The 20,114-nt window shown below is 32.3% G+C and overlaps 2 protein-coding genes across 3 annotated transcripts; both read right to left on the bottom strand.

The window, feature by feature from the left end:
- Window positions 1–6,775: 6,775 nt before the first annotated feature.
- On the bottom strand, window positions 6,776–9,514 carry LOC131622050 (microtubule-destabilizing protein 60-like). Its single transcript, XM_058893094.1, has 7 exons — window positions 9,447–9,514; window positions 9,260–9,319; window positions 8,065–8,106; window positions 7,887–7,985; window positions 7,748–7,807; window positions 7,545–7,639; window positions 6,776–7,155 (listed from the first exon to the last, which is right to left on the bottom strand). Exons 1-7 carry the CDS (start codon window positions 9,477–9,479, stop codon window positions 7,023–7,025), a joined length of 522 nt encoding a protein of 173 aa, XP_058749077.1. The 5' UTR covers window positions 9,480–9,514; the 3' UTR covers window positions 6,776–7,022.
- Window positions 9,515–14,510: 4,996 nt separating this feature from the next.
- LOC131622079 (cytochrome c oxidase assembly protein COX11, mitochondrial-like) lies at window positions 14,511–18,324 on the bottom strand. 2 transcript variants are annotated; one of them, XM_058893123.1, is made up of 8 exons: window positions 18,185–18,324; window positions 17,420–17,543; window positions 16,848–17,208; window positions 16,690–16,742; window positions 16,231–16,303; window positions 15,710–15,814; window positions 15,335–15,415; window positions 14,511–15,255 (listed from the first exon to the last, which is right to left on the bottom strand). In XM_058893123.1, exons 2-8 carry the CDS (start codon window positions 17,494–17,496, stop codon window positions 15,154–15,156), a joined length of 852 nt encoding a protein of 283 aa, XP_058749106.1. In that variant the 5' UTR covers window positions 17,497–17,543; window positions 18,185–18,324; the 3' UTR covers window positions 14,511–15,153. The 2 variants fall into 2 exon arrangements, with proteins under 2 accessions (XP_058749106.1, XP_058749107.1); XM_058893124.1 differs by having other exon boundaries at window positions 17,420–17,516; window positions 18,185–18,298.
- Between the last annotated feature and the right edge of the window lie 1,790 nt (window positions 18,325–20,114).

The following is a 20,114-nucleotide window of genomic DNA, read 5'->3' as shown; positions in this document are numbered from 1 at the left end:
GAAATTTGGTCAACCATGGACTTTGAAAGATCAAAATCATGAATATATGTTTATTTAAGTCATTTGATCAAGAAAAATAAAGAAAATCAATCAAGAATAAAAAGTCAACAAAAGTCAAAGTTGGAAGATTTCAAATACTTAGAAAATTTCTAAGTGTTTTTAAGCTTTTAAGTCATAACTTCAGGCCCAAGTTACATCAAAATTAAAGAATATTTTGGAAAAACTTCCAAAATTAAAGCTTTAGATCTCAATCCAAACTACAACTTTGCCACAAATAACTTTTTCCCAAAAAAAATCAACCATTTGAGAGATATGGGCTGGTAACCTTTCAAAACCAGTTCTCGCCCTGGTAACCAAGCCAAAACCAGTTCTCACCCTGGTAACTAAGTCAAAGTCTAGTTCCCGTCCTAGTAACCCTTTCAAAGTCCAGTTCTCGCCCTGGAAAATCCCTTTCAAAGTCCAGTTCTCGTCCAGGAAACACAGTCAAAGTCAGTTCTCGCCCTGGAAAATCATTTTGATCATTTTCAGTCCTCGTCTGACATCCTAGGGTGAAGTCAGTTCTCGCATGACAACCACCATTCAACCACAATTTTTTACCATAAACCTTACCATAAAACAAATCCTTTTTCTCCAGCAGATATCAAAACAAAAAAATTGAGGATAACACTTACACCATCTTCTCTTAAGGGAAAATTTTCGGGTACTTTGGTATTTAATCTTCTTATACCTCGAATGTTCGAAGGGCGAGCGTCAATCTCACCTTCAGGTTTAAGACGATTAAAAAGGGGTAGTTGTTGCACCTCAAAATTTGCCCACGTATTTATTCCTAACCAACTTTTGCATCACATTCATAAACATATCTAATTTAGGTCATTCATCCAATACATTCATTCATGTCATGGTTACTGCTCGAAAGTTGACAAGAAAAGGGGTTTCATTGAAGAAATTCTTGGTTAAAAGAGAGGATCGGAGATTTAATGGTGTGGAATCATCTCCATTGAAGTTCTCCAGAGATTAGGGTTTTACTATCCTCGGTTCAATGTATTGAATGGAAAAGGTAAGCTTCGGGATCATTTAGTCTTCCTAAATCAGGGTTTTTGACCAAAGTTAACGCAGTTGACTTTTTGGTCAACTATTAATCAGAAGATGATTTTATGATAGGAGGTGTCATGAGGTTCCATGTGGAAATGCTCATTTGATTCCACTGGTTGAAGGCTGGTTGAAAATTGGATCAAGAATTGATTAATTAGGAAAATTCATCTGGAGTTGGAAAAGTCAAAACAATTGACTTTTTTTGTTAAAATCGGGGTCAACTCTCAAATATTGAGTTTTTGGATGAAAGTTGGTCAAGAAAGTCAACCAAATAAATAAAACCAAGACTTTATCAAGAGTTACCCAAAATGGAAAGTTGTTTAAATTTGGAAGTTGCCATAAAAGGAAAGTCTCTATACTTAGAGAAAATTTTGAGTTTTTTAGGATTGGATTAGCAGTCAACTTAGTTCCATGATTACACGTGTCAAAAGGCATTATTTAAGAGAAAATTCAACAACAATGTTGTTCATCTCATGGAGATGAACAACTTTTCAGTTGAGTGTTTTTTTATATGAAGCATGAATCAAGAGTTATGAAAGTGAAAAGATAGAGGATTTTCATTTGAATCAAACCAAGTCTGCCAGGAATTTCTCGCCCGCGCATGCATTTCATCGAACACATGGTGTACCATCTATGAGACAATATTCAGAAGACTACAAGCACCACTTTGGTCCAAGTCTAGTATCAACCTATTCTCCTCCATTCCCTCTATATTTTGAGCACAAGTTTAAAACAAGTGATGACTTATGGTGGGAGATATGAGTACGTGAAGTGAGCTACTTAAAGCTTTGGTGATGACATAACATTTCCAACTCTGGCCCCGCGCGTGCAGCCAATTGTGAGCTTCAAAGTTTGAAGTTCATTTGCAGGAGTTTACAGCCATTATTTTGGAATACTCCCAATCTCAATGTTGTTCTCCCTCATCTCCTCTTTATCATGACACTAATTTTTGAAGAAATGACAAAGAGATGAGCGAGTTATAGACATGCAAAGTCGATACCATGAACACAAAAAGGAAAAGACTTGCAGGCTATTTTGGTTGGTCATTAGCAAAATATCAAGTAGAATCTTAAAGGCTGGCCGCACATATACACTCATCATAGAGTTACTACAAATAGCAAAACTTGTGTGTTAAGTTTAAAAGAAAATTGGCTGCATGCACACTACATCATATCGCCATACACCTCCACATTTGGCCAAACACAATGCTGTAGGCATGGAAAGTGAAAGGAGAATTACTACACAGAGCCAAATTATTTGTGCATTACGTCTAGAAACAATCTGTTGCACTCATCTCCACCCTACACTATACACACTCATATATAAACACTCACCTCACTCTTTCAAGGGAGAGGAATTCATAATTATTTTTCTACAATTTCAAACAACACTACTCTCTCCTCTCTCCACTCTCTCTTTCTCTCTGTCCACCATCAACCACCGTAACCACTTCTCTCTCACCCTCACTTCATCGTAACCACCACCACCATTTCTAACCACCACACATGCAACTCCATATAAAAACAAAAAAAGAGCTCTGCGCATTGGAGGAGGTTTGGATTAAGTGTTTACTCAGTTTCAAATCATTGGCTTTCTCCCTGGTGTTCACTCTCATCTCTCATCCGAATCTCTCTCTCTTTCCTCTCTTTCTTTCAATCTTCAACAAAAGTTTGTTACATCACTAACAAACTCTGAACCAAAACCTTCTCCTCCATAACCGATCTTCATCTTCCTTTAACCTCCACCTTCATCAATGATCAATATTCTTCTATAATCATCAACAACCATTGCCATCATCAAGCACACATCTTCTTCAACTCTTCCAAGGATCTTCATATGTGCAATCCTCATGGTGATTATGTGATTTACGCGTCGGAATATACTTCAGCTTTATCTTCAACATTCAAGAAATCTCTGAGTTTATTTCTCAGAGATTTGTATCAGCTGGTACTCCGGTTATTCTATGTAGAGTTTTCTGAAGATTAGCGGTTCGTCCACAGGTAAGTTCTTGAACTTTTATCTCAGCATGATAGTAACATGATAGGAGCATTGTAGTGTATGTTGCAGTTGCATATGCTTCCAATTCGCAGCTCTTTGAAATCTGATTCGGTTTGCGTGTTATACCTGCTGTTTGAACGTTTGAATTGCATAGTTGAGTTCTACGTAGCATAAGGATTACTTTGGTGCCATAGCTTGAGATTTCATGGAAGTTTTGCGTGTTAGGGTTTAGTATGTGTGCTCGGTTTGAGCGTTAGAGGAAGTGTTAAGGAAATCTAAGGTCGGATTTGGGATCAGAGCGGAAATTAGAGTCGGAAGGTGGTGTTTATTTTAATTTCTGGAGATTTTGGTATATCTCCGCTGCCGGAATGGCCGGAGAAGACTACCGGAGCTCTGCTCCGGCGTCTGTGTAATTTTGCTGTCTCCTCTCTCCGTTGGCATACGTGGCGTAGCGGCTAGCGCCATTGGCTTCATGTCCATACAATATTCACTTTTTGTCTTATTGAAATGATTAATATGTGATATGGCGCATTTTGATTGGTTGATGTGTTGATTTTGCCTTTTTGTAACTTAAATGAAAATGGACCAATTGATATGTGTATGTATGTTACGTTCATTTTAATAAAACCATAGGTTAGAATAATATCACCACATGCTGAATAAAAAAAAAACAAATGCAATTGATATGGTGTGGACCAACTGGGCCACGTTTTGATTGGGCTCAGCGCATTCTTATTCACACTCCTATTTTCTGGGCCCAAGCGCCACTTAACAGAAATTAGTTCATTAGAAATTGCTTTCTCACCCCCTGCAGACTTTCTTTTTAAATTGTTTCCTTTTATTTTAATTTTGATCAATAATCCAATTTTCCTCAAGTAAATAATGATAAAAAAATATTTTTCTTGACCAATTAGATTTTTAGAATCCATAGTTTTTTTATAATTTTTAATTGTTGATTTTCTTTAATTTTTGAGTGGTTCATAATAATAAAAATACTTAGTTTTTTTAGTTTTAATCCATGAAAAATAGTTTTAGGCTTGATAAAAAATACATTTGTGCTTGTGATTTTTTCCTTGTTAGTTTAGAATTTATTTCTCTTATTTTTGTGAATATTTTCATACTTTGTAAAATACCCAAAATACCCCCAGTTGTTAAAGTTGACTTTAGTCAACTTAAATGACTTTTTCCATCCTTTTACTTAGTCTTTTCCCTTAGGATATTAGATCTTGATTAGAATTTAGACTTTCTTTTCTTTATAAACAACAATTAGGTTAGTGGATTAGGTTAGTCCTCCTTTATTCATTTCTTTTTCAACTTTAAAATACCTAATAAATGAAGAGGCGAATCACATCATTATTCACCTAAGTGGAAGAGAAGTGGTGGGTGTATTTCCTGAGATACTTCGACGCCACTTATACACTCTTATGTGATTCAACTCGCAAAATAATTCCCTTTAAAAAACACTCAATCAAAAACACATAAAATACCTAATAAAGGTTCAAAATTAAAACAAAGTAGAAAGATGATGAGTGACCCCATAGTGGGAATTGTTCATCATCCCTCTACAATTAAAAAACACAAACCAAGGTTTCTTTTCTTCTAAGAACAAGTTAAGTCCATTCCATACTTAGGCGTGTAAGTCTCAAAAGGTCGAGCATCGTGAATTGTGACCTTAACCTCTATTCACCTAAAAAACACAAAACAAATGGAAATTTTTGAGCCGAACTACGGCGCTCTGATTCCTAAAAGGGATACGTAGGCATTGGGTCGCGGGACCTAAGCGAGCACAATTGTAAATATTCTTTCTTTTTCCTCGTGTTTCTTTTGCATGCATTCGCATTAGGCTTTAGACATAGATTGCACCCTTTAGATAGAAACAAACATAGGTGGATCATGTGGAGTACCACAGACATGAGGGGTGCTAGCACCTTCCCCTTGTGTAACCGACTCCCGTACCCAGTTCTCTGGTCGTAAGACCTTGTTCTTATTCGAGTTAGGTTTTTTGATATTCCTTTCCCTCGATGGGATAAATATATTAGTGGCGACTCTGGATCATTTTTCGCGGTAGCGACTGCTGGCGACTCTGCTGGGGATGTTGACCTATTGGGGGTCCGTACTTAGTGAGTCGATCCTAACCTTTGTTTGTTTGTTTGTTTATTGGGTGTGCCTATATATTGCTTATGTGCTACATCATTCATTGTATATCTGCATATCATTTTTACTTTTCTCTTTCTTGTAACCTTGTTTGGGTTGAGCACCCCTTTGCTTGTTAATATATTCCCTTTTGCTTATCAGAAAAAAAAAGGTTTAATTTATAATTTGTCATAAATATTGGGTCAGACTTTCAATTTGTTTTAAATATTGGGATATAAGTATAAATAGTTGTTATGGTAAAAATATAAATACTTATTTATTTTCCTATAACTAAGTAGGTAATCCTTAATAAATCATAACCACTCAATTTATTTATTATTAAATTAATGGTGATTTTACTAGTTCACCATGATGAAGTAATAAGTTTTGTTCAACATGCTATCCTTCACCATCCATAAAACATATTCAGGTGAAATAATGAACACATAGTCCCATCAACGTCTTATCCTATTTCACTCTTAAAAATACTTAGTTACATAATATAGATAATCAGGTGAACTAGCGAAGGCATAAGTCCAGTTATCAAAACTATAAGGCTAGACAAGATGTCTTCCTAATGACACCCTTGCTTAATGAGATTTGACTATACACTAAGTTATAAAAAGTGTTGTCTATCTTTAACGAATTTTTACCTCAAAAAATAAGAAAAATAATATTAGTATTTCCTCTATCATAGTGAAAAGTCGTCCTATTACTATAATGCAAACAAATCAACCTTTTCAATTTCACAACAAACCACCAAATCAACATAGTCTATACTCAATCATGTCTGAGATCATCTTTTTTATATTACCCGATATAATTATGCATTTATATATATCAGGAAGGTTTTAAACAACCGCGAATACGGCTGCGATAAAACAACATTGGAACCTTTCGATATTGTTATTTACCGTTTTAAAGTTGAAAAAAAATTGCAGACAAAACACCGTTACGGCTGCGACAAAATGCCATTACGCCCGCGAAACACCATTAGAGTCATTTAGACACCGTTCTCAATATTCTAAAAGCAGCAATCAAATTGCTTTTATAGAAATCAAAATATGGAAATTTTAAACTAAAATTTTGTTTTATTGTGAAAATGAAACCACATGCACTATTTTTAAAGGAATCATACTATTTTTACAAGAATCTTATTTTGTGTAATGTTGTGAGAAATTCACACCGTGACGACCGTTATTTGCAACACAACACTTATACCGATCGAAATCGCGAAAGCCACAACGCAACCGAAACGCGACCGCGACCGTTTTTTAAAACCTTTATATCATCATACTGACGATCACTTTAGAAATGTTTAAACTAGACTAGATGAATTGGTAGAAAAACAAGCATAGTTCTTCGGCTACCAACTTCTATTCTTTCGTATTCATCTTCTTTGGATAAGTTTCAGGTTTCAGATACATCCCTTCCAATTTTTGTTGACCTAAGGACACAATTTTCATTAATAGAGTTTTTTGGTCTTATCAAAAAAGGAAACTCTATTCAGTTTTTTTCCAATTGGTACAAGACATGCTATTAAAAGATCCTTAATCAAAGGACAACAAAAAAAACACGATTCATCTTTATTATTTGTGACAAAGAATACATGATAAGAAAAAACTGGCCATCTAATTCAGTGGATCTAGGCTATAGTACAAAAAACTCTCAAGCTTTCTCTCTATGGTTTGGATAGTGTACAAAATGCATGCATGAAATTGATACAAGGACTATAATACAAGAACCATATGGTACATTTTACATTCTTCTTTCACTTCACACAACCATATAAAAAGCTTCTACTTAATGGGATTGTTAAGAGCTTGATGACCACACTGGTGCATGTTGTAGAATCCGTTGCCAGAGCTGCAGCTCCAGCACTTGCTACTTAGCATGTGGATGCATGATTCTCTTTGAACATTTCTGCTTGATCTGCAACTCAATTTTTTCTCAATTCAGATCTTTTTATATTTATTATTGACAATATTTTAATATAAAAAATTATAATATGAATAATATTTTTTTCTGATAAAGAAAAATATATTTTGATTATCATTGGACTAAACCCATGTTTAGCGACAGTTCAAACCGCCACAACAGCTTAAAAAAACCGTTGTAAAATATTTTTTTTCTTCTCGTATTTATAGTATAAGAATATATTATATATATATATATATATATATATATATATATATATATATATATATATATATATATATATATATATATATATATATATATATATATATATATATATATATATATATATATATATATATATATATATTATAACAATAATTTTGATTATCATTGTTATTTACCTTTGTGGGGAAAATGGCTTATCAAAATAAGGCATCAATTGAGCTCTTGGAACCATTTCCTTCCTTAGCATACGTACTTCTTCCTCTTCAATAATCTATTGTATGTATTGAATTAATTAGTCTCTAAAATATTTATCTTATTCTCATAATAATAATAATAATAATATCATATATATATTTCTTCTTTATTATGTGCCTAATACCTTCATCAACTTCTCCTCTTGTCTCTTTTGCAATTCCATGAGATACAATTTAGTTGTCACCTAACCAAAACCACATTCATCAATAAATGAAAATTTTAATACTAACTTCACCATTGACCATTCACTATATATATCTTACTCCATAGTTGAATATTGCACGTTTGACAGCTCTTTCTTGAGTGTGGAGTTTGAATTCTTGTGGTTTTGTATTTTCTTTGGTAGGAGATTTTCTTGAACCCTAAAACAAACACAAAAATTGTTAACAAAATTTCAAAAAAGAAATTGATATACTAAATAATACATGTATAATTCTTTACCTTAGTCTTGTCATTAAACCTTTCTTTGAGTACATCTTTTGCCTATAGAAAAAAATTTCAATTATGTCTGTTTAGTTGGCAATCATGATCCATGTATAATAATGTGGTAGATTTTTTTAATATAACCAATTATAGATACATAGAAAGGAGTGTTAGTGTATTACTATAATATTATTGTTAAAACAAGTAAGAGGCAAAAAGTGATAATGTGATCATTATGGGGTCCATAATGTTATTGATTATGCACTTGATTAATAAAAGAATAATGGTCCAATATATCATGTCTAGCCAACTTAAAGAAATAATTGAATGAAAAATCAAGTTTGGATGCATTTAACAACTATATAAAGTAAGACATAGTACTAATAATATCCTTTTCTAAAACCATATTAAAATAGGAATATATCTTTCTATTTATAGAAGTAAATCATCACTTAGAGAGAATGTAAAAAGGGAAAACTAAAATGATTATAAATTTGGAGTACATAATAAGACTTAGAGGGCCATGCTTATGAAACTTTTGATGTCAAACTCCAAAATATATTACTTTTGTAAATGATAAAAAAAACTCTTTTAGAAAAATATCTTATATATATTAATTGTAGCATAATACTTTTAACAAATTTTAAAGAGATATATGTAGGTTAGTCAACTATGATTTAAAGAAATGATGAAAAATAGAAAGTTGCATGGATAAACTTGTTAGGTGGAATGAAGACAACTTTTGAAAAGGTAGAATGGTTTAGTCATGCTTTTGACATATCACACATGTCATATGCATGCATTTCTAAAATAGATTTTTGTATATGTAAACTATGACTTCACAAATATATGTGATTAGAAGCACCATCAAGTCAAGTATGAAAGAAGTGTTGTTGCTTAAAAACACCTTCAAGTAATCCCATTTCATTCACTATCACTAAGGATGCTATTGTTGAGAGCTTCATAACTTTTAACTTAAGATTATGACTCAAGAAACACAACAAAACAAGTGCATAAGAACTATCTTCAATGACTTCTCTTTGTCCCACAATTGTAATGTTAGTTTTGAAATCCTAAATCATCCCTGAATTCCATGCATACCATAACACTATAACACTATAACATGACCAAATTTAAACAAACCGCTATTATTTTGAGATATGATATTTAGGATAAATATAAGCTATAGTGGTGTTAGGCATATCTATCTCACCGTTCCCTTAGAATCAGTACTACTCCATTGAGATGAAGAAGGTGAAGTGTTCTTGACAAACTTTTCGCCATTGAAAATGAAGGAAAATGCAATAAAAAATTGAAATAATTAGGATAAATATTAGGACTAATTAACTAAGAGGAAGTAGAAGAAAACAACATTAAAAAATAATTAAGCACTCTCCAACCTTGGAAGAAAATTTAGTGTTTTGTCTCTCCATGTTTTAAGTGGAATTAATGTGTAAGTATGTAACCGTTATAGAATTGAATGGACTATATATAGAGTGATTAAAGATGAAGTTTGGAGGTTGGTAACTGTCTTGCAAAATTTAATTAAATTTAATTTCTGTTGCTACATCACCAGCATGCTCTAGGATTTGCATGCTCTCTTACACCAAACTTTCTGATTAAATTTCCTTCTCAATCATATATTTGTCAATCCTTATTATGTTCCTTCAAATTTCCACTTGGCTTAAGTAAAGGATAATCACTAGTTCACTTTAATTAATCCAAAGTTTACAATTGCATGTTGAATTGGAAATTTGTATTACACACTAACGGTTGTAATTAGTGTGACTTTAAGTAATAATGAGTAAAACTAATATTGGATCATTATACTAAAAAGTGGAAGTTTAATAATACTATTTTAAATAGAGAAAATTTGCATGTTTATTGAATGCATAGCATAGTATGTTAGGTTTAACATTATCAACAAGATGTCAAGGCCGATTCGTCGCAGACATTTTTGCGGTAACAGACTGTTTTCTAAAACCTTGATATTAACATGGTGATAGAATAATTTTCTAGGCTCTGTTAAGTTCTGCTACATAATAAACATTTATTGTCTCTGATTTTCCTTTCCTTTGAGATATTGAAACTTTCTTAAATCTCAAATATTTGACCCCAAATGCAAGCATCATTGTTTGCTTGACATATACACATAACAAAGAACAGAATTTCATGCATAATCTGTTTGTTTATAATTGAGTGTTGCTCACTTCACATAGACTGATCTCGAATAACAATTGTTATCTATTTTAGTTACTATCATTTACTACATCTCATTTAAAAACGATCTGTCAATGCAAAAACGGCCGCGATAAAACGTCATCAGAAGGTGCTGATACCGTTATTCTTATTCACTATTTTAAAGAGGAAAAAATACAGATGAAAAGCTGTTATGACCGCAACAAAACACCATTTCGTCCATGAAAAATATCACAAATAAAAGCCATTACGACCACGACGAAACACTGTTACGGTTCCGAAGCAAGTTACCGCCGCGAAACACCGTTAGAGACGTGAAATTTTCAGAATTATAATATAAAAGAACAATGAACATATTCTTTATAAATGTAAAATTCTGAACTCAAATTGTGTTGTACATCGTTGTGATTAATTCACACCGCAACGATTATAAATCATAATCCATAACATAACATCTATATCAGCCAAAATCGCAAAAGCCTTTAAATGATAGCAATGCGGCCGTGACAGTTATTTAAAACCTTGACTCGTACAAGCTACCAAACAAGATAAAAGTAAGATATAACATAAAAACTTTTACCCCATTAAAAAATAACTCTTGCTCTTAAGTTATAACTTATAACATCTCCTAAGAAGATTAATGTCTTAATTGCCTAACTTATTAAATTTTCACCTCAATACATGCTATACATGTACATTATAGACTGAATCGATCGTTAGTTGGTTAAGTGGTGATTGACGATAGACTTAGCAGAGAGAATTACGGTTCGATTCTTTACAACTGCGGTCGGGAGAGGTCTGAAAAACACTTGATGACAAAACTAACCTCCGAACGAGATTAGGCACTACTCATACTGCTCGAGAGAATTTATGAAAACAAAATAATATAGTTGTTTTCAGCTTACATGATACACGCTTATACTATAAACATTTAGTTAATCTATAGATCTGGTCTTATTAGTTTCTTTGAATCACTTTCATTACCACGGAATGAATACATAGTAGAATATTTTTGAATTAGAAAAATAAAAGATGTCCAAAAGGTTGTTAATAGCACGCTTTCAAAGGTTTCTTGTTGAAGCAGTCAAACCAACCAAAGAACATCACTCTCCAAGGACTGGCTCAGCTTCACATCACTGTTTTTTTTTACACTGTCATCAACTATATTATGTATTGCTCACACCAAGTAAATGTTTTTATTATTATCTCACTTATACATTAATCCATTAATCCGTTGTATTTATCGTATCGAAGACAACTTGAATGTGATGAGATGGTAAGGGACATCTTCCCGTTTTACTAGAGGTTCTGGATTCAAACTCACCTCTGGACACGCAGCAATATTAAATTTTCTTGAGGTAGAATTTTATCGTTTATTGCGGTCTTTATAGAAATTAATCTCTGCAGTTACGCGCAGAGAGGATATCCGATTTCTATAAAAAAAAAAATGGACCATTTATTTATAATTATAGACAAGTTGATTTAATGCAAAGTAGCAAAAATTACTACTACTTGAAAGTGAAGGAGAAAATTAATGAGATGATTTAAAGTGACAAAAAGACAAATATAAATCTTGTTTAATTTGTTGAAAATCAATTGTATGTGGTAGATGGCTAACGCTTTGATAACTTGTGTTACACATTATATTTCTTAATCAGTTAGTTAATCCTCATATCACTCAGATCCAAATATATTTGACAATATGTCAATTCAACTTCATTTTTTTTGTCTTTAAGAAATTTAATTTTTTCATATTAAATTCCCATATATATATATATTTATTTCAACATTACCATCATCATGTATCAATATTGTGTAACTCAAATTACATTAGGAGTCTTTTCAATTTCATTTATACTTTCTAATGCTTTGTCTTCAATATAAGTGAAAAATGCATTTGAATTTTGTTCTAGACCAATCAAAATATTCTCACATTATTTAATAATCAAGATACTTCAACTTAACGAGGCATCTTTTTTAAAATACACAGTTGGGCGGGTTTTCACACTCAAAACGGACAATACTTTGTAACCACAATGACGTGATTTGAGGTCAACCGGAATATGAGGACAGCATGTTGAAATTCGAAGTTCCTTGACTGAGGACAACTATTTTTGGCGGACCAAATTACTCTGACCTTGTTTGGGAATCGAGATAAGAGCAGTTTATATATAACATCTAAAGCAAACAATACCTCATAACTACAATGACGAGGACTTGAGATTGATCAGAACAAATCTAATATAATTTTACATAAATCGGTTGATAAAAATTGCGACAAATCTTCGTCAACCAGTGTTAGTTTTGTATTTCAATATTTACCACAGAATACTTATACATACTTTTCTTTCCTTTCCTTTCATATGAAGTTGAAGTTTCATCTTACAGAACATGGAACAGTTGGAGAGAGTCATTTTCATTTCCACGGCAAAGAGAAAGACACACACACACTCATGAAAACTAAAGAAACAAAAACAAAGGCCACAAGGTTGTTAAGAACAAGCTTTCAAATGTTTCTTCTTGAAGCCGTCAACAAAAACAAAAGACTCAGTGGCATGAATTTGAAGGGTTAGCAAAATGTCATCCAATTCGTTTGGTTATGAATCAAAAATCAACCTATTACAAGACACTATTCAATGCTTGTAGTTGAAGTTGTGGGGTATGCTATGACCATGATAAAACCTTCAACAAGACTTTAACAAATTTGATAATGGAAAAGACACCATTTTAACTAAACATGATTATGAAATCTCAACTATACTACACTTAGTAGTAAGCAATTCTATCTCGTCCTCACATTAATTACTATTGTTCACACTCTTTGTTATTGTATTAATATTAATTCAATAAACTTAATACAAGAAATGAATTAATCTCTTGTGTGGAGGAGACATGTTGTTTTACTTTAAAATGTTAAGATTAATGGTTGAAAATATAAAACTTGTTTGAGTACTCTTTTTTTTCTTCTTTCCACGTAACATCCTTTATTCTCAAACATCGTTTTTCTTAGTTTAAATTTAATTTTGGTCTTTTAATTTTCACAAATTTGATCTTAACTCAAATTATTTATATAGTCATGACCCAGGAAAGAGTTTAAAGTGTGAATGAAAACATACGCGAGCAAAATTTACAAAAATAATGTGTGAAATCATACAGAGAAAATTAAATAGGATACTTCTCAACATATCTCTACAAGTTGGGTTGTATAACTCCATCTAATTCTTTAATTCAATTTTTTAATGTCATTTAATTTGGTTATATTTAAATATTTATTAAATTTAAATTTAGAATATTTTTAAAATAATTTACACTCTAAGAATTCTATCCAATTTTTGTAATTGATAGATAATAATTTCTCAATTGCGACTTTGAAAAAAGAGGATGAACAATTGTTTTTAAACCTACTTAACTTCATATGCTTTGAATTTGTATGTTGAATATTAGGTGGCATAAAGCCAAATTATAAAATTAAAAAAAAAAGTTATTTATCGAAGTATCACTTTGTTGAGTGCTTTGTTTTATAAATAAAAGCTATCGATTACTTTAATATACAGAGAGAATTGTCTTATTTTAACACATAAATTTGACTGCAATTTACTTAATTAATGCAGTTCAAATATATAAATGATTAATGGATATAATAAAGTATTACATTTTATTAACCCTACAAAACTATTTTGTGAATATTTATTGTCAAATTTATGTGTAAAAATATTCAAAACAAAAAACTAATTGAGAATTGGGCTTCAATACAATAACTTGAGAATTGGGCTTCAATACAATAGCTTGACATATATTAAGTGTACGTTTGGATGAGCTTCTAACAAAGCAAACATGCAGTGACAACGCATATTGAGGCAAAAATAAGTGAAAATAAAGAAGCTTCAAGTTGAAGCTTTAGAAAAACTCGCGTCAGGGTGCTGCCTGACGTGGTTCCAAACAGCCAATAAATGTATGTTTGGAGGAGCTTCTAGCAAAACAAACGAATGGTTGCAACACAATTTGAGGCAAAAATAAGTAAAAATAAAAGAAGCTTCAAATTGAAGCATTAGAAAAACACACGTTAGGGAGCTGCTTAACGTGGTTCCAACCAGGCAATAAGTTACAGAATTTCACATCATTTAGTGCCTCTTTTGATCCTTAAGCCGTATGTCAGTAATAAAGTTAGCTGGCAATGGTTTGATTACCCAGGACATTGCCATATTAAAAGCAGTAGCTTAAAAAAATCAAATATATAATCCTAATAAATTTTCAAATTTAAACTATTGAAAATGAGATTTTATAAAAATATATAATGATACAAGAGCCCAACAAACTCAAGTCCAGATTCATACCTCTCTGGCTTCTATCATCCATAGCCAAATGTCTCAATGATCATGACTTTTCAATTAACACTAAAAAGAAAGTAATGTGTGTGTCTATATGGCTGATACATTCTTCACCAGGTATCTGTTGCATTCCACATGACACAGTAAATTAACACTAAACAACACTGATTTAGGAAGGTAATAAATGATTCCACATAACCCTTTAAAACCTGGTCACAGGGCTTGTTTTAGAAACTTAGTGTAGAACAAAGAATATACCATCAATTTAGTCCGTAAAATATCACATTCTCTCCAATTCAGTCCCTAAAGTATAAACAAATTTGAAGAAAATAAATATAATTATTCCAGACTGTTAAGTATATAAAATTCATCATTTTAGTCTCTAACTAAGTGATGGAACTCACTAAATTTAGAAGCTAGTCTTTATTTATATATTTTAGGGACTAAATTGGAGAGAGAGAGTGCTGCCTCAAAAATTACATCAACGATTTAATAGTAAAACAAATTACACTTGAGACTCATGAATAAGCTTCCGGGGTTCTTATGCCCTTTGAAAGGTAGCGAAGCCTTGAAGTGGGTATTATTCTTCAGAAACCTTGAAGAAAGTATATGATAATATTATGTTATTGATACCATCCATTTTAGGATCGTCCTCAATTTCCGGGTCGATATAAAAGAATACCTGCAATACAAGAAACACAGAATCAAGATATGCATGAGTATTATTGCATACTTGAGTTCAGATTGAAGAAACTACTTACAGGCATGTCAATCTGCTCTCCAGGAAGCAGTCGCTGCTCCTCAAAACAGAAGCATTGTATTTTATTAAAGTAAACTCCAGCCTGTACAGGAAAATTTATAGTTCTAGAAGTGGAGAATATGGAAGCAAAATGAAAAATAATTCTTCAAAGTTAAGCTCCTCTACTATTTGAGCATAAAAGAGATCTCAAAGGACTTCCATTCCAACACGAATAGATTTGATATTATGCTCTTAACTGAGGCATTATTTTAATAAAGTGAAACTTCGTAATATGAACTTGTCAAAATCTCGGATTGTCATGGTAGATAGATATGTGACGTGAAGAGTTCAAGGGCAACTTTTGTTATATAATAGAGTATTCTTCAGTAAGCAGTACCTTCATAGGAGTCACATTATATGTAGAAACACCAGTTATCGGCGTAGAACTTTTATTTTCCGCGGTATAAAATGCGAGGGCACTTTCTCCAGGCTTCACCCTAACCTGGTAGAGCAAATGAATAATGCTACATTACAATTGTTTCTTCTATTTCACTTTTCCTATTGGATATCAGGCAAATGAATAATGCTACATTACAATTCCATTTCACTTTTCCTATTGGATATCCCGGGGTGTGTACAACATCCAACTTTTCAAGTAGTAACAAATAAAACATTTGCATGCAAGAATTAGATTTGAAAAATATCATTGTCCCCCAAAAGATTAGATTAATTTACAACAACCAAGCACTTTCGGTTTAGAGCATAGCTAAGAACTTTAACTTGACTTTCAGCACCCTTCTTTGAGTTGCCAGTATTGTCGTAAAAAAATTTAATCCTTTCATGATATAAAATAAAATTATGTGATGGAAACGCAGCATATTTGCGGTAAGGTTAAGGATTTATCAAACAAAGACAAACCTCTCTCTGAGTAGGAACAAACTTCCATGGCATTCCATCAGCAATATCAGCATTGAACTGTACCACAATTTCCCTGAAAAAAAAATAAACAATGGTAGTTCATCAACCCATTATAACTAGAAAAAAGCTAGCTGATCAACTTAATTTCGGTTTATTGAATATTTCCTTGTCAGCATATCTCTATTGGATCATTACTTATCGTCCCCGGACATGCCTAAGGTAAACTCTTAGGGCTGATAATAGAAATATGCATGTGGGTTTAGTAAAGGCAAGTTTTAGGAAGTAAAATCTTATCTAAATACAGCTTAAAAAACTTAGTTTGTCGGTTAATCTTCCAATTTTTTATGTGAAGACTACTTCTAATAACCATACATTTATCAGCCAGAAAATTCATAAAATAAATTCTATCACAATCAAACCACTGGCAGAAATCTGACATATACGAAGTAAAAACAACACCTTGAGGTGGCTGTTTGATTGCTATCATGCCTTGCAATCTTTTCTTCAACACTCTGTAAAAATGTGAAATTTGCAAATTGCAATCAACGAATGTAAAGTAAATTGCCAAAGAATTTGAAAAGAAAATGAGAAACCATTGAAAACAAAGTAACCTATACCTCACGGCGGGTAATAGTTCCCCCATAACCAGTTGCTTGGCAAAATCTCCGGTAAAGTGGAACTGCAGCATATGACATTCCAACCATTCCAAAAACCAAGCCTGTCAAGTAAATGAGCATCTTTCGTGATTTTTGCTCTGTGGATGCATTAGATGAAAAGTGTCGAAAACCAGGCATAGAACACAACCTTCCAACATTGTGTGAAGCAAAAGCTGAAGAGCGGTAACACTGATGGAATGACGACGTACTCAATTCTTGCTTAAACCCGGACAGACGTATTTTACAAGAGAAATCACGCTGGAATCCAGAACAAGGATTAACTATGCTATAACCTGATCCTTCAGGAATAATAGATCGGCCCCTGAATCAACCAAAAAAAAAAATTACAATCAAATAAAAACACAACACAGAGAGTAAAATTGTCAAAGAAATCTCCTCAACTGGTAAAGTAAAAGCTCTTAAATAAAAATTAAAAATATGCTTCCGATCATTCCTTAGAACAACATTGATCAATAACCTAATTAAGAAAAAGAGTAACACAAACTTCAGAAAGAATGCAAGCATCAAATTACCTGAATTCAACGGAATTTCGGAAAGCCCTTAAGTTCGGCAAGTGAAGAGTTCCCCTACTTAAACTTGACCATACCATGATTAACAACACTGATTACCCTACAATAACAGGTCATTCAGGACTATCTGCAATAAAGGAAATAAGTGTGAAATAAGTGTGAACATATGTGAAGCACTGTTTAGAAATTATTGAATTAAAAAAGTAAACTTTTCATACAAGAACCAAAATACATTAAGGGCCAGATTGGATTGGTTTACTTGAGCTTATCTATTGGCATAAGTTTGTGACACTCTTCAGAAGAGATTATCAAATCAACTTTTGACATTTTTTACACTTACTATATTTTAGCTTATTTTTATAAGTTCTCCAAGATAGTTTATTAAAACAACTTATATAGCATATAAAAAAAAATTAAATTTATTTTATCATTTGTTATAAAAATAAGTATGCAAGCTTATAAATAAGCACTTATTTTGAAAAGCACTTGTGCTGTAAGCTGTAAACAGTCCTGATACACATAAAATCTAGTATAGTGATTATCAGCTCTTGTGAAGGAAGCAATCTTCAAATCAAAATCAACACTAGCAAGTAATTATAAAAATTGTTCATATTTATCAGTTTATCACAAAATTGTTCTAAAATTTTCTATGCTGTCAAACCCTAAGATTTAGTGCGAAATCATGGAATCGAATTCTCGTGCATGTAACAATAGAGGAGAACGGAAATTCGATTTATCAAGAGAGAGAGAAGGAAACCCTGGACGAACCTTTTGACAGTTTGCGGCGGGCGACGACGAACTCCGGCGGCGTTTTCCGGCGAATTGAGTTCAGTACGAAACGCAATGTCGTTTTGCTGGAGCTGTTGAGCTTCGTTGAGTAGGGTTCTGATTAATTAATTTGAGAAAAGTATATATAATTGTTAAATAAATGAAATATTCATAGTTTTAAAATTTAATAATAATTTTGTTCGAATATATTCTTAAAATTTTTTTATATATAATATAAAATGACAAAAGTATCTTTTTTATAGTTATACAAATTAAAAAAAAAAGTATTAGTATTTAAATTGAGTTTAATTGTTATGAATTGAAAATATAAAAAAAATTGAGTATGAAAAAAATTAGGAAATCTCTCACCCCACTTCTTGGGGTTTCTCACGCACCATGTGCGTTTCCAAAAATATCTCTGGTTTCGAAGGTGTATTTTTTAAAGTACTTTTTTATTTAACGTTCAATTGTTCCGTAGATGTATCTACGAAACTCTTTTTTAACGTTGTTTAAACGGTTCCGTATATGCATCTACGGAACAATTCAACGTTAAATAAAAAGTATTTTTGGAGATACACATCCGGAAGCAGGAAACAAAAATGAAATTTCGTCAAATGCCTAAGAGTATTACGAGGTGGATTGAGATATTTGTCAAAAAAAAATTAAATACTCATAAGATTTAATGGTTATAATGGTCTCATGTAATAAAATACCTATATATCATTTATTTTAGGTTGAATGAGAGTAATATGCAAGTCATGTTGTTCATGGGAGACATATTGTGCAAAAATACAAAGAAAATAGACTTGGCAATTGAAGAAAATAGGGGACAAGTATACATGTATTAGGGATTAGAAGGTGAGGTTGCTTAACTCCAAGTGGTTAGGTAAGAGAAGATTCTAAGTAATGTAAGAGAGAATCCAAATTTAAATTTGACAAATATAATGGAGAAGACACATCAAAAGTGGAATGTGTGGAACAACAAAACACTAACATATAGAGCAAAGGCATTTGTTGTTGATATAGTGGTTGATTCACTTAGAGGAAAATATAGAAGAATTCATGATTATGGACATGAACTGTTAAGGGCAAACCCTGGATCAATTGTGAAAATTACAAGTCAACAATTTCAAGGTGGAGAGGAAAGTAATGAACATCTTGAGAGGTCATTGAATCCACACTTCCAAATGATGTACATATGCTTCAAAGCGTGCAGAGATATATTTTTCAAGTGCAGACCTATTGTAAATTAGATGGGTGTTTTTTAAAGGGTTATCATGGTTGACAAATACTAGCAGCCATTGAGAGGGACTCAAATGATTAAATGCAGTTAATAGTATTTGTTGTTGTTGAGGGAAAAACAAAGTTAGGAGTAAAACAAAAGATTCATGGAGCTGGTTTCTAGAATCGTTAGCAATTAAATTATTTTAATAATTTCATACTTGTTATTGTTATTAACTTCAATTATTTTAATATGCAGGCGTTGTTGCCGGCATTTGAGGAGTTGCTACCATATGTTGACTAATGGTTTTGTGTTAGGTATTAGTGCATTCATTTTAGACCCTAAACTCTCTGTTAGTGATTTCTGTTTCACTCCCTTCACTGCATTCAATGTATTCTCTTTAGTCCATTCATTGTACTCATACAATTCACTCTAGTCCATTTTCTATGTCTCTAGACATTTATATAGCAATTTTAGGAAGAAGTTTTTTGTTCTTAAACTGAGGGAACTGGTGTGGAAGGCTGCAACTGCTACTCGTGTCAATGCTTGAGAAAAAAATCATGTTTGAACTTAAGGGTGTTCATAAGGAGGCATTCAAGCACCTTATAAAAATTTCACCAAGGTTCTGAAGCAAATCAAGGTTTAGAACTAGTCCACGATATGACACATTGGTAAATAATATGCCAAAGGCATTCAAATCAGTATCTA

Source organism: Vicia villosa, unplaced genomic scaffold (assembly GCF_029867415.1).
Source record: "Vicia villosa cultivar HV-30 ecotype Madison, WI unplaced genomic scaffold, Vvil1.0 ctg.000024F_1_1, whole genome shotgun sequence".
In the NCBI taxonomy this organism is placed as follows: Eukaryota; Viridiplantae; Streptophyta; class Magnoliopsida; order Fabales; family Fabaceae; genus Vicia; species Vicia villosa.
The sequence above is the reverse complement of the archived record's forward strand: the minus strand, read 5'-3'. Positions and strand labels throughout refer to the sequence as shown.

What these genes read in the sequence shown, in the direction of transcription:
- LOC131622050 (XM_058893094.1), bottom strand. Translation starts at nt 9,479, where the DNA reads ATGGAGAGACAAAACACTAAATTTTCTTCCAAG. An exon ending in ACACTAAATTTTCTTCCAAG is followed by an intron (nt 9,320 to 9,446) that starts GTTGGAGAGTGC and finishes AATGGCGAAAAG; the next exon opens with TTTGTCAAGAACACTTCACC. An exon ending in GTACTGATTCTAAGGGAACG is followed by an intron (nt 8,107 to 9,259) that starts GTGAGATAGATA and finishes TTTTTTCTATAG; the next exon opens with GCAAAAGATGTACTCAAAGA.
- LOC131622079 (XM_058893123.1), bottom strand. Translation starts at nt 17,496, where the DNA reads ATGGTATGGTCAAGTTTAAGTAGGGGAACTCTTCACTTGCCGAACTTA. An exon ending in CGAAATTCCGTTGAATTCAG is followed by an intron (nt 17,209 to 17,419) that starts GTAATTTGATGC and finishes TGGTTGATTCAG; the next exon opens with GGGCCGATCTATTATTCCTG. An exon ending in TTGTTCCTACTCAGAGAGAG is followed by an intron (nt 15,815 to 16,230) that starts GTTTGTCTTTGT and finishes TTGCTCTACCAG; the next exon opens with GTTAGGGTGAAGCCTGGAGA.